The 14,229-nt window shown below is 45.9% G+C and overlaps 1 protein-coding gene across 1 annotated transcript in view; it reads right to left on the bottom strand.

The window, feature by feature from the left end:
• pclob (piccolo presynaptic cytomatrix protein b) overlaps positions 1–13,789 on the bottom strand; it is a 53,315-nt gene extending 39,526 nt beyond the window's left edge. The window contains exons 1-11 of the mRNA XM_030095858.1: positions 13,634–13,789; positions 10,816–11,968; positions 9,667–10,473; positions 8,165–8,950; positions 7,131–8,036; positions 6,027–6,986; positions 4,852–5,793; positions 3,787–4,620; positions 1,866–3,125; positions 933–1,736; positions 546–779 (exon numbers count right to left, since the gene is read on the bottom strand). Of these exons, the coding sequence (XP_029951718.1) occupies positions 546–779; positions 933–1,736; positions 1,866–3,125; positions 3,787–4,620; positions 4,852–5,793; positions 6,027–6,986; positions 7,131–8,036; positions 8,165–8,950; positions 9,667–10,473; positions 10,816–11,694 (8,412 nt within the window). The 5' untranslated portion in view covers positions 11,695–11,968; positions 13,634–13,789. The remainder of the gene's footprint in view (positions 1–545; positions 780–932; positions 1,737–1,865; positions 3,126–3,786; positions 4,621–4,851; positions 5,794–6,026; positions 6,987–7,130; positions 8,037–8,164; positions 8,951–9,666; positions 10,474–10,815; positions 11,969–13,633) is intronic.
• Positions 13,790–14,229: the final 440 nt, after the last annotated feature.

The raw sequence follows: 14,229 nt of genomic DNA on the forward strand, positions 1-14,229 counted from the left end.
TAAATTAAATTGAACTAAATTCAATGCCAGGTGTTATGCAGTTTATTCTGCCAAGCTAAAATGTTATCCTAGACTTCAAGGTAAATGGTCGACAATATCTGAGAAAAAGTTTAAGAATAAAACTTAATTGAACTGAATTGAACAGAATGTTCTCTGTGAGTCTGTGGAAGATTTTTCTTGGAACTCCAGTTTCCTCTCACAGTCCAAAGATGTGCTTGTTATGATTAGCTGCTCACTGTAAAGAGACTGTCGCTCTGAATATGTCTGTGGGAATTTTGAGTGTTTTTGTCTTAGCTCTTTATTGGACTGGCATCCCATCCAGGGTTGACCTTGGATGAACCCTTCACCTGATATCACGAGGCAGCAGAGTCAAACTCCTGCCACATACTGTAACTGTCGTATCCAAAATATATTTATAGCTAGTAAATGGTCACTACTGAGCTCTAGAGAAATGAATCAATGTTCACAATTCTAATTCAAACCCATCACCAAAAGAATGCAAACATTCAAAAACAGTAAATGTTACTTGTGATTATAGAATTTACCTCAGACACGTTTGGCATCGGGTTAAATCCACACTGGTTGCAGACAGTCGCCTTGCATTCTGTGCAGGTGTTGTAGTTCGGAGGCTCTGCAGAGCCCATATTGAGCTTGATCTTACAGAGTGGACAGATGGATTGATCTGCCTTCAGAGCAGCTTGGGCCTCTGCTGGTTTCTTATCGAGTTCAGGAGTTTTGTCCACTTGAGGTGTTGATGGTGTCTTTTCTTGTTGTGCCATCTCCGCCTTATTTCCCTCAGTTTTCTGGACAGCGGGCAGCTTGGTGTCTTTAGAAGGTTGTGTTTTAGGAGATGGTGGCTGTTGAAGAGGCTTTGATGGAGCTTTTTCTGCTTTGGCCTGTGCTGGTGGAGCAGGCTGAGGTTGTTGCAGCGCCTCTGGCTTCTGTGTAACAGGTGGCTTGGAGTCCTTTGCAGGCGTGATCTTAGGCGATACGGGTGGCGTAGCTTTCGGGGAGACGCTGCCTGCTGCAGACATCTTCCGTGGAGTCGGTGGTGTCGTCTTAGGTTCATCCTGGACAGCAGAAGTTATCAAAGTGGATGCTGAGCTCAAGAAAGATGAACCAAAGCCAAACATCTTCCCTGTTACAGACTCTGCAGGTTTTGCCGCAGTGGGCGGAGCTTTAGGAGCACCAAAGCCAAAGAAGCCTCCTGACTCCTGCTTCGCCGGCTGAACGGGTGGTGTTACAGACTTAGCTGGAGTGACCTCTGCTTTTGGAGGCTGTTGTGGAGGTGACTTTTCCTTCTTTGTATCTGGCAAAGCAGCCGGCTTAGAAGAAGTCTGAACTGGTGGAGCTTGTTGCTGAGGTACACTGGGCTGTCCTTTCGCGATCTCTGTTGAAGACTTTGATAAAGCTGGTGAAACGTCAGTCTTTGTGACAGTGGAAGAAATGGTTTTGTCAGGCAAAGGAGCATCTTTTGGAGCATCCTCCTTTGTTTGTGTGCTCAGGACTAACGAGTCGTCCTTCTTTGTTGCAGCAACAGCCGCAGGCTCAGTTTTGGCCGCATCTTGCTTGAAGGTGTCTTGTTGCGGAGTAGACACTGAGGTTTCTGCCTTCTGTGTGGCGACAGGAACCTCTCTGCTTGGCGAGGGTTGTAGTTTCATCATAGGAAGGCCTGGAGGCTCAGAAGCACCAAGGGCTCTCTGCATCTGGCAGTTGAGACACAGCCACTCCTTCACCTGAAAAGGCACAAAAACACAAAACATGCACATGTTATGAGTTATGGATACTGAAATTTCATTTGTTCATTCATTCGTTACACATTTTTACAACAAAAATATGGCATGTTTTGTTTCTAATGTAATTACCTCTGTTAAGTTTGGCATGGGACTAAATCCACACTTGCTGCAGACAACAGTTTTGCATTCAGTGCAAGTGCTCCAGTTGGTAAGACTTTTGGAGTCCATGTTAAGTTCCACCTTACAAAGCGGACACGTAGATTCACCCACTTTCGTGGCAGCCTCGGCTTTTTCAGGTTGTAATGGACATTTATCTCCTGCGGTCTCTTCTGATGCAGGAGTTTTGACCTGCTCAGGCTGAGCTGTGATCTTTTCCACCTGTGGTTTTTGATCAGCATCTGGTTTTAAATCCTTTTCTTTCTCCTTCTTTGGAGAAACGGGAGGGCTGAACTTTGGAGATATCTTTAATTCTGACATTTTGCCAGAGACTTGTGGGGCCGACATTTTCCGGGTCCCTGGTACAGGTTTCTTTGGAGAAACTGGAGGGCTGGACTTTGGTGAAGTCTGTAATTCTGACGTTCTTCCAGAGACCTGCGGGGCAGACATTTTACGGGTGCTCGGTACCGACTGCTCCTGAACTGCAGATGTTATCAAAGTGGATGCTGAGCTGAAGAGAGAAGATCCAAATCCCAACACCTTCCCAGTCACAGCTTCAGTTGCTTTTGAGGCGGCACGCTGAGACTTAGGACTGCCAAATCCAAAGAAGCCTTCTGATTCTTGATTGGTTTTCTCTGCTGCTGGTGAAGCATTTTTGGGAGCTGACGGTTCATCTGGTTCTGAGATCTTCATAGGGGCTTGTTGGGGCTGTCCGTCCGAGGATTTTCTTACTTTATCAACTGGCTTCTCAACCTTTCCATCTTTCTGCTCTTTTATTTCTGAAACTAGTTTGGCTGAGCCTTCGAGTTTTGTGGAGTCTGGGGCAGCAGGAGCAGACTGAGGTGGCTTTATGTCTGCAGTCACTATTTCTTTGCTTGGAGGTGCAGTGGCGGCTGCAACCCCTTTGGGTCCTGGGGCGGGAACTTTCTCCTCTTTTTTTGGAGCTGAAATAGCAGCTTGGTTGTCTTTTACAAGTTTTGGAGTAGGAGTCGTGTCTTCTCTGACATCCAATTTCTTTTGCGTTGCTTCCGGCGTCGGCTTATCCTCATTCTTGCGTGAAGCTTCAACTTTTTCTGTGTCTTTCTTTTGGCTGGCAGCAGCATCTTTTTCAGTGGAAGCAGTTGTGGACACTTTGCTGGGTGATGCCTGAGGTTTCATCAGAGGAGGCTGTATTGATTCAGTTGCTTTGATGGCTCTTTGCATCTGACAAGTCAAACACAGCCACTCTTTCATCTGCAAAGAAACCACATTATATTAGAGTTTATTCGTGTCATGCATCGGTAAAGCACCAGGAAGAAAAAGTGAGCTTTGCAGAAGCAATGGAAATATTACAGAATGGTAAAGAAATAAATTCTAAAACGTGGACAAAGGTTAGCATGCTTCTATTTTTTTTTTATGGGCTTGTGGTGAGGTGTCTGCAATAGCCACAGACCACATATTCAACAGTAACTATGTCAACAATTAACCCAGTCATGACTTTTGAAGCTTTAAAAAAGGTAATTGATGGAGAAAAAAAAATGCTACAGGTGTTAGTGGGAACTTACTGAGATCACATTAAAAAAAAAAGAAAAATCTAAATTACCAATTTTTAGCTCTATCAATCACATGATTGATTCCACTTTGGTGAAAAATATTTCATTAAATAAATAAAAGCTTAAATTAAGTTGAAAAATTAAATCCTTAAAATTGCTTTTTAGTAAACAGCTTTTTACACCTGAGGACTGTATTTAGACTGCAAAGTTACATGGTTTTCTTCTCATAAAATTATGTTGCAGAACGAAACATGTAAGAAATACAAACTCTCCACTCAAACACATAAGTACAGAGGCAAATGGAAAAAAGAAAAAAAGCACTGTGTAAAAGCCAACGTGGTGTTTATGTGATTCTCACTCACCTCAGACTCATTTGGCATGGGGGTAAATCCACACTGGTTGCAGACAGTGTTTTTACACTCAGTACAGGTGTTGTAATTGGGAGGATCCTTGGAACCCACGTTCATTTCAACCTTACAGAGTGGACAGGTTGATTGACCAGGTCGTGCCGGGGCATGGGAGGTTTCTCCAGCCTTCTGAGGCTTTGATGGGGCTTTATCCTTGTCCGTTTGCCCCAAAGGAGGTGCCTTTTCCTCTTGGGGTTGTTCTGGCTTGCTCTTCACTTGTGCAGCAGGGGATTTCACCTCTTTAGCAGGGGTCATCTTCGGAGAAACTGGTGGAGTAGTCTTTGGCTGGTCCTGGACAGTGGAAGTAATTAATGTAGATGCAGAACTGAAGATGGAGGAACCAAAGCCAAACATTTTCCCAGTCACTGACTCTGCAGGTTTTTCTGTTTCAGGCTGAGTTTTACCACTGCCAAAACCAAAGAAGCCTCCGGAGTCTTTCTGTGTCACCGTTGCAGCATTACTCTGCTTTCGTTCCGCTTGCTTCGTCTGAACTGGTGATTTGTCGGGTGGTGCGGATTTCTGGGGTTCCTGTGGCATTTTCTTCGGAGAAACCGGGCTGGCTTGTTTCTTAACCGCTGGCTTATCAGCAGCCTCAGAAGTGACTGGTTGTGGTGTTGCAGATAATTTCCTCTGGGGTGACTGAGGAGCTGATGGTTGTTTCTTTGCAGCTTCAGCTGGACTGGGTTCTCTCGATTGAGGTTTTGCAGGGGTAACAGAAGTGACTCCTTTAGGCTGGGTTTCTCCAAGAGCACGTTGCATTTGGCAGGTAAGACACAACCACTCCTTTACCTACAATAAATAAATAAACAAATACTTAATTACAGATATCTTTTGTCTTCTAAACTTCCCTTCTTCTAGTGACAGTGACTGAAAGTGATGCTCCTCATCTAATATTTGTACAAGTATCACACAAAAACATGCAAAACTTCCATTTCATTTCATCAAAGGAAGTAAGACACACTTTCAGGAGACTGAGCATTTTCAAGTTTACACAGAATGTAAAATTTCAGTTGTTCTTACCTTTGTTTCATTTGGCATGGGATTGAATCCACACTGGTTGCAGACAGTGTTCTTGCATTCAGTGCATGTATTGTAGTTGGGTTGATCTTTGGACCCTATGTTGAGCTGGACCTTACAGAGTGGGCAGGCAGACTGATCTGGTCTGTTTGCTACTTCAGGGGCCTTCAGAGGCTCCGACAGGGCTTTGTCCACTTTTTCCTGTCCTGTCTTGGGCAGCTGTGGTGACTCAGTCTTCTTTTCCTGCTCCACTTTCCCAGAAGCTGAGGTCTTCATCTCTGTTGCTGATTGTTTCGCTGGCGGTGGATCTTTTGCTTGTGGTTGTTCTGGTTTCTTTTCTTGTTCTGCTTTCTTAACAGGTGTTTTAGAGTCCTTTGCAGGAGACAGCTTGGGGGAGACAGGGGGAGTTGTCTTGGGTTGGTCCTGAACAGCTGAGGTAATCAAAGTTGATGCAGAACTGAAAAGGGAAGATCCAAATCCAAACATTTTTCCAGTTACTTTCTCTGTTGGTTTTTCAGCATCAGGTTGAGTTTTACTGCTTCCAAAGCCAAAGAAGCCTCCTGACTCTTGCTGTGCTGCTGCGGTGGCATTACTCAGCTTGCGTCCGGGCTGATTTGCATTATCCGGCGGTTTCTCAGGAGCTGCTTTCTGTTTTTCTTGAACAGGTTTCGTACTGGCTTGATTCTGTAGAGGAGCGGAAGCTTCAGATTTGTTAGATTTCACTGAGGCCGTGGATTGCTTCCTCTGTGTAAGGACCGGTTCTGATGGCTTCTTCTCTACAGCAGGACTTTCCTTTACTTGAGCAGCAGCTGGTTTGGAGTCTGTCAACTGAACTGCAGCAGGTGTTGGGACTTTTTTAGGTGATATTTGTGATTTCAACGTAGGAGGTTCCGGAGCTGCAACTGCTCTTTTCATCTGACAAGTCAGGCAAAGCCACTCTTTTACCTACAAAGGACAACAATCAGAGGACTCATGTTAGCATTGTGACGTCAATACATTTTTAAAAAGCAAGAAAAAAAATCTGAATGATGAATATTGGCGATTTTTATGAAGAAATATGAATCTTGAATTTTTTCTTTTATGTGCAAAAAATATCAAATGTATGGAACATCTCAGTGTGAAATTGAACTGTTTTTTAAAAAAAGAACGTTTCTGCTGTGATATATTTATGTACTTACCTCTCCAACAGGCATGGGGTTAAATCCACACTGGTTGCAGACGGTGGTTTTGCACTCTGTGCAGGTGTTGTAGTTGGGAGGAAGCTTGGAGCCAATATTAAGCTCAACTTTACACAGTGGACAGCTGGTCTTGCCTGCATCTGGAGCCACTTTTGACGCTGTTGTTGTCTTTGGCACCTCTGGCTGAGCTTTATTATCTTTGCTCTGATTGGATTCATCTTTCTTCTTCTCCTCCTCTGGCATTTGTGTTTTGAGCTGTCTTGCAGGCGACATTTTTGGGGATGCAGTCGGTGTGCTTTTTGGGGAAATCTTGGGTGAAGCAGACAACTTGGGTGAGACCTGAGGTGGTGCAGACATCTTTCGAGATCCCGGTGGTGTAGCGCGCGATTCGTCTTGAACGGCAGATGATATCAAAGTGGATGCTGAGCTGAAAATAGAGGAACCAAAGCCGAACATTTTTCCACCTATGGACTCTGTTGTCTTCGATGCATCAGGCCCTGTTTTCGGGCCGGGCTGTTTCCCGGTCTCCGGCGCTTTTGAGGTGACCTTGCTCTGCCCAGGTTGACCGGCCTTGTCAGTTTGTTTCTGAGGACCTGATGTCCCCGTGATTTCTTCAGTTTTCTGACCAGGAGCTGGGCTAGCCTGTGTCTGACTGTCTGGTCCACGAGCAGGTTTAGTTGTAGGTGTTACTGATGTAGTCTGTGTTTTCTGAGGAGAGCCTGTTGTGGAGCCCCCCTTCTTTAGAGATGTATCAGGCACTGGAGTCTCAGTCTTTGGAGGGTGGTCGGATTTCAATGTTTCCTTCTTCAAGGCTTCTTGACCAGGAGCTGTTGTTTTCTGTTGGGCAGCAGTTGGAGGGATTTTGTTGGCTCCAGTTTGTGATTTCGCTGGAGGTGCAGTGAGTTCAGATGCACTGAGAGCCCTCTGCATTTGACAGTTGAGGCATAGCCATTCCTTTACCTGCAAAAAGAAAACAAGATGAATGAAATTAGAAAACATTCTCAGTAACTACAACATCAGAATGTCAAGATCACGTTTATGATAGATTTTAATGTATTTTTTTCATTAAAGAGATAAAATAATAGTTTTTTTTATAATATTTACCTCAGTTACATTTGGCATTGGGTTAAATCCACATTGGTTACACACAGTGTTTTTGCATTCAGTGCATTTGTTGTAGTTGGGAGGTTCCTTGGAGCCAAAGTTAAGGTTTGTCTTACAAAGTGGACAGGCTGCTGGACCTTCCTTAGGAATGGTTGGGAAAGTTCCTGCATCTTTCTTCGGCTCTGGCGGCCCTTTTTCTACTTTGGTTTGCGACAGCAGAGAGGGTTTGGGTTCTTGAACTTGATTCACTTTATTCTCCTTCTCAATTTTCGGAACGGACGGGGATTTGGTTGCGCTCGCAGCAGGCATCTTGGGTGAAACTGGTGGTGTTGTTTTTGTTTCACCTTGGACTGCTGTGTTAATTGCAGTAGATGCAGAACTGAATAATGAAGACCCAAAGCCAAACATTTTCCCACCCAGTGATTCAGAAGGCTTTGCAACGTCAGGGTGAGGTTTGGGACCTCCAAACCCAAAGAACCCGCCAGATTCCTCTTGTGTGGATGTAATGCTGCTTTTTTTAGGTCCCTGTTGGTTTGTCTGGTTGGGGGGTTTCTGGGGAGCTGTCTTCTGATCCTGCTGTGACCCTTTCTGAGCAGCAGCCGGGCTGGCCTGTTTTTGACTTTCGGGTCCTTTCGGAGCTTCAGTCTTTGCTGCCGGCTGAGATGCTTGTGGTTTTCTCTGAGGGGAGCCTGAAGGAGAGGCCTGATTTGTTTTAGATTCAGCAGGTGTTGGGATGCTGCTCTTCATCGGAGATTTTTCTGGTGGGGAAGTTTCTTTCTTTGCAGTACTGGCAGGTACATTGGCTTTATTTGGTGAAGCTTGTAGTTTCATCAAGGGAGTTCCCGGAGGCTCAGATGCTCCTAGAGCTCTCTGCATCTGACAGTTCAGACATAGCCACTCTTGCACCTGTTAGAAAGCACACAGAAAGTAATTAGATCTTGTATTACAGTGGTCGCAGTACAATGAACGCAATGTGATACTACCACCACTGTCGACATGACAAAATATTTGCACTGCTCTGTGACCTAACTTACCTCTTTAACATTTGGCATGGGATTAAATCCACACTGGTTGCAGACAGTGTTTTTGCATTCAGTACACTTGCTGTAGTTGGGAGGATCCTTCGAGCCGACATTGAGTTCCAGCTTACAGAGCGGACACGTCGACGGGCCTGACTTGGAAACAACTGGCGAAGCTGGAACTTTCTTCGACGGCTCTGGTGGAGGTTTGTCTCCTTTCGGTGGTTGGGATTGTGGGCCCTGGGCTTGCTGTGGTTGCTCCGGTTTCCTGTCTTGTTCAGGCTTTTTGATGGAGGGAGATTTGGAATCCTTAGCTGGAGACATCTTAGGAGAAACTGGAGGAGTATTTTTAAGCTCATCACCAGTCGAGGAAATTAAAGTGGATGCTGAGCTTAAAAAAGAAGAACCAAAACCAAACATTTTCCCCGTCACTGACTCTGCAGGCTTAGAAGCATCGGTTTGACTTTTTGGACCACCAAAACCAAAGAAACCTCCAGACTCTTGCTTTTGTCCACTTTGATCCGGTTGTTTCTGAGGACCTGTCTTCTGACTCCCTTGAGGAACCGTCTGAGCGGGAGCTGGGGCGCCCTTTTTTTGGCTGTCTGTCGCTTCAGCCTTAGCAGGCGGTGTTGCTGGTGTTGATTCTTTCTTCTGCGGAGATCCTGGTGCAGACGTCTTCTGTGGTGCAGGCTGCGTTGGTGTAGGCTTCTTTAAAGAAGTAACCGGAGGGGTATCCCTTTGCAGCTCAGCACTTCCAGCAGCTCGTTTTACCTGGCAGTTCAGACAAAGCCACTCCTTTCCCTGAAAAACAAAGACACATTCACTTTTTAGACAAATTTCCACACATAACACAAGCTTTTAGCTCTCTGTTAGAATGTTCTTTTTCTCAACAGACAAAGAATTAGAGTAAGAATAACAAAAATACCCCCTTCAGCGTGTGTGTGCAAAAAACATGCAGCCCTTCAGTGAGGTACAAGTCTGTGTGTGGCTAACATGCATGCCTGTGTGTGTGTGCGCGTGCATGTGTTCTCTCAGTGTACTGCCTTCTCAGTGACTCACAGCCAATGAATTTGACATCATTGCAAGATCACTGCTCTGATTTGGACCCAATCTCTGTTCGGTGTATCTTATCTGTTCACTCACATTAATGGAGAAAAAAATATATTAAACATGCCTCCTTCATAAGCTGGACTGGACCATCTGATAGGATTCTGAACAGATTTCCTGTCTCCTTAGATTAATCCTCCAAACAATGAAACAATGAATATTGATATCACAATTAAAACAACTGTGGAGCTGTGTCTGAAAACAAAACTTTTGACACACTGAGGCGATAACGTAACAAGTCAGACTCACTGGTTTCTGTAGGATCACAACACAAACAAAAATGTTTTCATACTGCTTATACAGAGATGTAATTTTTTTCTGCTCAAGCCATTTTTCTGAACAGGTTTCCCTCTTTTTTCCAATTTCCATGCTCTGATATCTGTTCAATAAATAAAAAAAAGCTGTCTTACCTCTTTGACATTTGGCATGGGGTTAAATCCACACTGATTGCAGACAGTGCTTTTGCAGTCTGTGCAGGTGCTGTAGTTGGGAGGGTCCTTTGAGCCCGTGTTGAGTCCCATCTGACAGATAGGACAGGAGGATTTCCCTGTTGGAGGGGGCTTTTCCATTTTTCCTGGGCTGGCTGGCTGAACCTTTGTCTGCTGAGATTGCTCTTGTTTCTTCTCTTGCTCTGGCTTTGAAAGTTTCGGAGACGGCTTATTCTCTTTTGTTGATTGTATTTTAGGAGAAACTGGTGGCGTAGTTTTAGGCTCATCCTGAACAGCAGACGAAATCAAAGTAGAAGCGGAGCTAAAAATAGAGGACCCAAAACCAAACATCTTCCCAGTCACAGATTCCTCTGGCTTTGCAGCTTCAGTTTTTGCACCGCCAAAGCCAAAAAATCCCCCTGACTCCTGCTGGGGAGCTGGAGTGGCACCGCTTTGCTTCCGTCCTACTTCAGCAGCCTGGTTTGGTTTTTGAGATGTCCTCTGGGTCTCGGGGGTCATTTTTTGAACAGGGGCTGGACTGCCTTGTTTTTTACTTTCTTGACCTTTAGCAACATTCTCCTTGGCTGGAGCTTTCCCTGATGTAGGCTGCATGTTCTGAGAAGAACTCGGTCCGTCTATTTCCTTTTTGACGGGTCCAGCGGGAGATGGCGTTTGGTTTTGAGAAGCAGGCGTTTTGTTGGGTGAAGGTTTGTTCATGGGTGGTCTTGGTGCCTCGGACGTTCCTTGAGCTCTCTGTATTTGGCAGGTAAGACAAAGCCACTCACGCCCCTGTGAAGATGTGCAGAAAAAAAACACGTAAATGAGGAGATATCAAAAAACAAAGTCAATACAAGATTTTTCATTCAAATAAAGAGTTAATCAAGGGCTTTACAGTAAATTAGTTTTTACCAATGTAGAGTTTAATCATTGTTATTTCATGAAAAAGAAGTGTAAGGTAAAAAATAACATGTCAAAAGTTTGCATAACTGCTGTGATGCTGTAAATCAAATGTGCTAAAACATCAAATTGAAAAAAATAAACATTTCATTGCTACACATCATGGTTTTTAAACTGTGAGAGGATTATATAGGTTCTATAGAAAAGAGTATAGTATACTTAAACACTACTTACATCAGAGTCTGGAGGGCTGAAGCCACACAGGCTGCAGACTTCAGTCTTACACTGAGTGCATGTTTTATGGTTAGGCGGCTCCTTGGTATGCAGATTAAGTTCTGTTGTTTTGCAAACTGGGCAAAGAGACTTCGACTGAGCTCTCGCTTTAGTTGTTCCAGGTGATGATGACACGGCTGGCGACGTGCCAGAAGTACCAGGTCCTTTACTGCCTTGCTGCACAGGCCCGCGCTGATCAGACGCCTGCTGCTTGGGAGGAGGCCCCGCGCCTTTCTGCTGCTGCTGTCCAGCTTTAGGTGATCCCTGCTGTTGTTTAGTGGGCTCAGGCCCGACCCTCGTTGACCCTTGCACCCCAGTCTTTGCAGGCTCCTTCTGCTGCACGCCGGTGTTGGCAGGGCCTTGCTGTGGCCTTGTGTTTGGTGAAACCTGGTGAGAAGGCGCCTTTGGAGATCCTTGCTGTGGCCCGCTCTTCATCACATTTTGCTGCTGAGCTCCAGGCTTAGGTGAACCTTGCTGTCCGGGACCCTTCGGTTGGTTTTTGGGGGGCTCTCCTTTCAGCTGGCCTTCGGGTTGTGTCCCTGCCTTTGGAGTAGCTTGTGGTCCTGCACTCTTGCTTGAGGGACCAGTCTGTCCATTTCCTTGCAGTTGGGCTGATCCTTGCTTTGGAGCAGGCTGGTTCTTTTGCATAGGGGGGGCTTGGCCCAGTTTTTGCTGTCCTTGCTGCTGTTTCGGATCTTTCCCAGGACCTGCTCCTTGCTGCTGTTCTCCGGGTGGCTTCTTCTCCCCCTCCCCATCGTCTCCAAACAAGCTAAACTTATTTACAGCAGAGGACACCGCATTGAGGGGATTGGCCCCGCTAAGGAATTTGGAGGAAAACATGGTGGGGTCGTCTTCCTCCTCCTCTTCGTCTTCCTCCTCCTCCTCCTCCTCCCCCTCCTCCTCTTCCCCCTCGCAGGAGCTGGAGTCTACAGGACTGTCAGAGTCAGAGTCGGAGCTGTCTCCTCTCTGTCCCGGCTCTCCCGCAGGGGCCTGAGGGGGGGCGGGACCTGGAGAGAGGGCATCTACAGCCCTGCTGCTGCTGCTGCTGCTGCTGCTGCTGCTGCTGCTGCTGCTGCCTGGACTCCCTTCTGGCTCAGCATCCACATCAGACTTCCTGAATGCATGACAAAAAGATAGAGGAAGTGTAAGTTGAGTGAATAAAATACAGGAAATTGCAGAAAAAAAAGAGCACATTTGTTGGCCACAGACACAAACAGGACTGTACAAATATATATATATATATACTGTTGTCATTCTCCACACAACCTGTCGAGGCAGATGACCACTCGACTGTTCTAGTGTTTCTCCCCATTTATTTCTAAGTTATGAATGATCAGAGTGTCTAATATTGTTCTTGGCTTATTATCTGCCCATGGTTTATGCTATAAAATATGGGTGCAGCCAGAGTTTTTTAATGTCTAATATAAAAATTTAACTGAACTAAACTGAATGATAAAAGTAACATTTTAAGATGTTGAAAGGGAAACACAAGATCATTCATTCACTGTCCAGCTGTGGTCTTTACATACAGTGAGACTGAAGTCTATCAAGTACTTCTATTGACGGCCCAGCCGGCCATCAGAGTGTTACATAACAGTAGAAGGACACGTCTCTAAACTGCCAACAGCACATTTTACAAGACAGGGCATTTTCTTAGAATACACTGTAAATGATAATAAACGGCATTTGTGGCTATCCAGTGCTTGACAAATAGATCTTATTTCCAATCAGACTGGAACAATCATCCTTTATCACGAAGCCTGTAATGACCCAGCCTCGTTTTGATTTACAGTGCAGTGGCTGCTGCCTTCAGGACCATGGACAGGGTCAGAGCCGGCTGCTTGATCACACTGTAGACAAATCTCAGAGATCCCTTTCAGCCAGAAAGAAAATAGCTACGGACCAGTCTGTGAAAAGAGGCAACAGATGCAGCTCACTACACCTGGCTACCACAAGTGCAACACAAATGGCCATTCAAAGAGAAGAAAAGGAGGCAGTTTCCCCACCACCTACAGAGAATTAGACTTTTTTTTTCTTTTTTTAATTCGAGTGGCATTTGAGTTCAATAAAAAAAAAATGGAGGAGTGTCAGATCACATGCATGCAGTGTTGTGCAGCAGCATGACGAGTAAACACACAATCTAGAGCTCTGAGGGGGAAAAAAACTGCAGGCACATCCGGGTAGGGGCCCAGCAAACATCATATGGGAAGTGAATACTTTGTTTTGCTAAACCACCATCAAGGGCAGTGCGAGCGATGGTAATCCTCCCCAGTAGGTTAGTTTGTGTTGGATTGGTGGTTTACCAGGCGCTGCTTAACAGCTGCAAAGCTCCACCAATATGCGGAGTCTTCGTGTCTGACAGCAGTGGAGAGACACGCAAAACCACTGAAATAGCCGCTGTAGTCCGCAGAGGGATCGAGCCGATGACAGCTGAGGGGGAAATGCATTTATAAAGGAAACATTATAACCGGGGCTTTTTCTGTGCCCTTGACCAGCCTCAGATTTGATCCAGCCAGTCCAGCCTACACATGTCAGGAGATATTATAGATATTCCGAAACAAATTAAAACATTTACGAATTGCCGCAAAAACAAAAACAAAAAAAACAGCCCCGCCGTCGCTGTCATTTCCCGAAACACACATCCGTGCGGCTGCCCGCTCCGTGTCCCCCCCGCGCATCTCCTCCCATCCTGCAGCCGAGCATCCTTCACCCTCCACGGTCACAATGTCAAACACCGGAGCGCCACCGGATCCCGGGAGGAACCCCGCGGAGGTTTTACCTTCCTCAGCAGCCGCTCCGTCTCCCCATCCTCCGCGAAACCTCCCCGTTTTTAGCGCCGGTCTGCGTCTGTCTGATCGCCGAGGGATGGAGGGCACAGGGCAGCGGATCGAGAGCGATCAGCCTCCACTCCGCCTCCCGCGCCACTGCGCACGCGCCGCATCTGACAGGTGATCACAATATATATCACGCACGGAAATTGAAATTAAAGGGGACAGGCGATTTATTTCCTCCCCCGAGTCACGTGTGATCAGCGGCGACGTCCTTAAGATTGATCCTCTCACGCGACGTGCCGCGTCTCGCCGCTGACCACTGATAGACTGGAAATGTCAACGTGGAGATGATGAGCAGCATAAAGTGATCATGAGATGGTTTCAGCTGAACCACTGGAGCAGGACTCACACACACCACTCTCTCTGAATGCCATCTCTCATGATTTCATATGCAGATGCTCTGTGAGGATGTGTACAGTAGCCTGCAGGCTGGGAGGATTGTGTCTGGTGTTTTATGTTGCCTTCTACTTGAGCTGACTTATCATATAATGCAGCTAAGAAATTACAATATCATTGCAAATCCAGTTCTTTTGTCAGTTATTTC

Source organism: Salarias fasciatus, chromosome 7 (assembly GCF_902148845.1).
Source record: "Salarias fasciatus chromosome 7, fSalaFa1.1, whole genome shotgun sequence".
NCBI classification, from domain to species: domain Eukaryota; kingdom Metazoa; phylum Chordata; class Actinopteri; order Blenniiformes; family Blenniidae; genus Salarias; species Salarias fasciatus.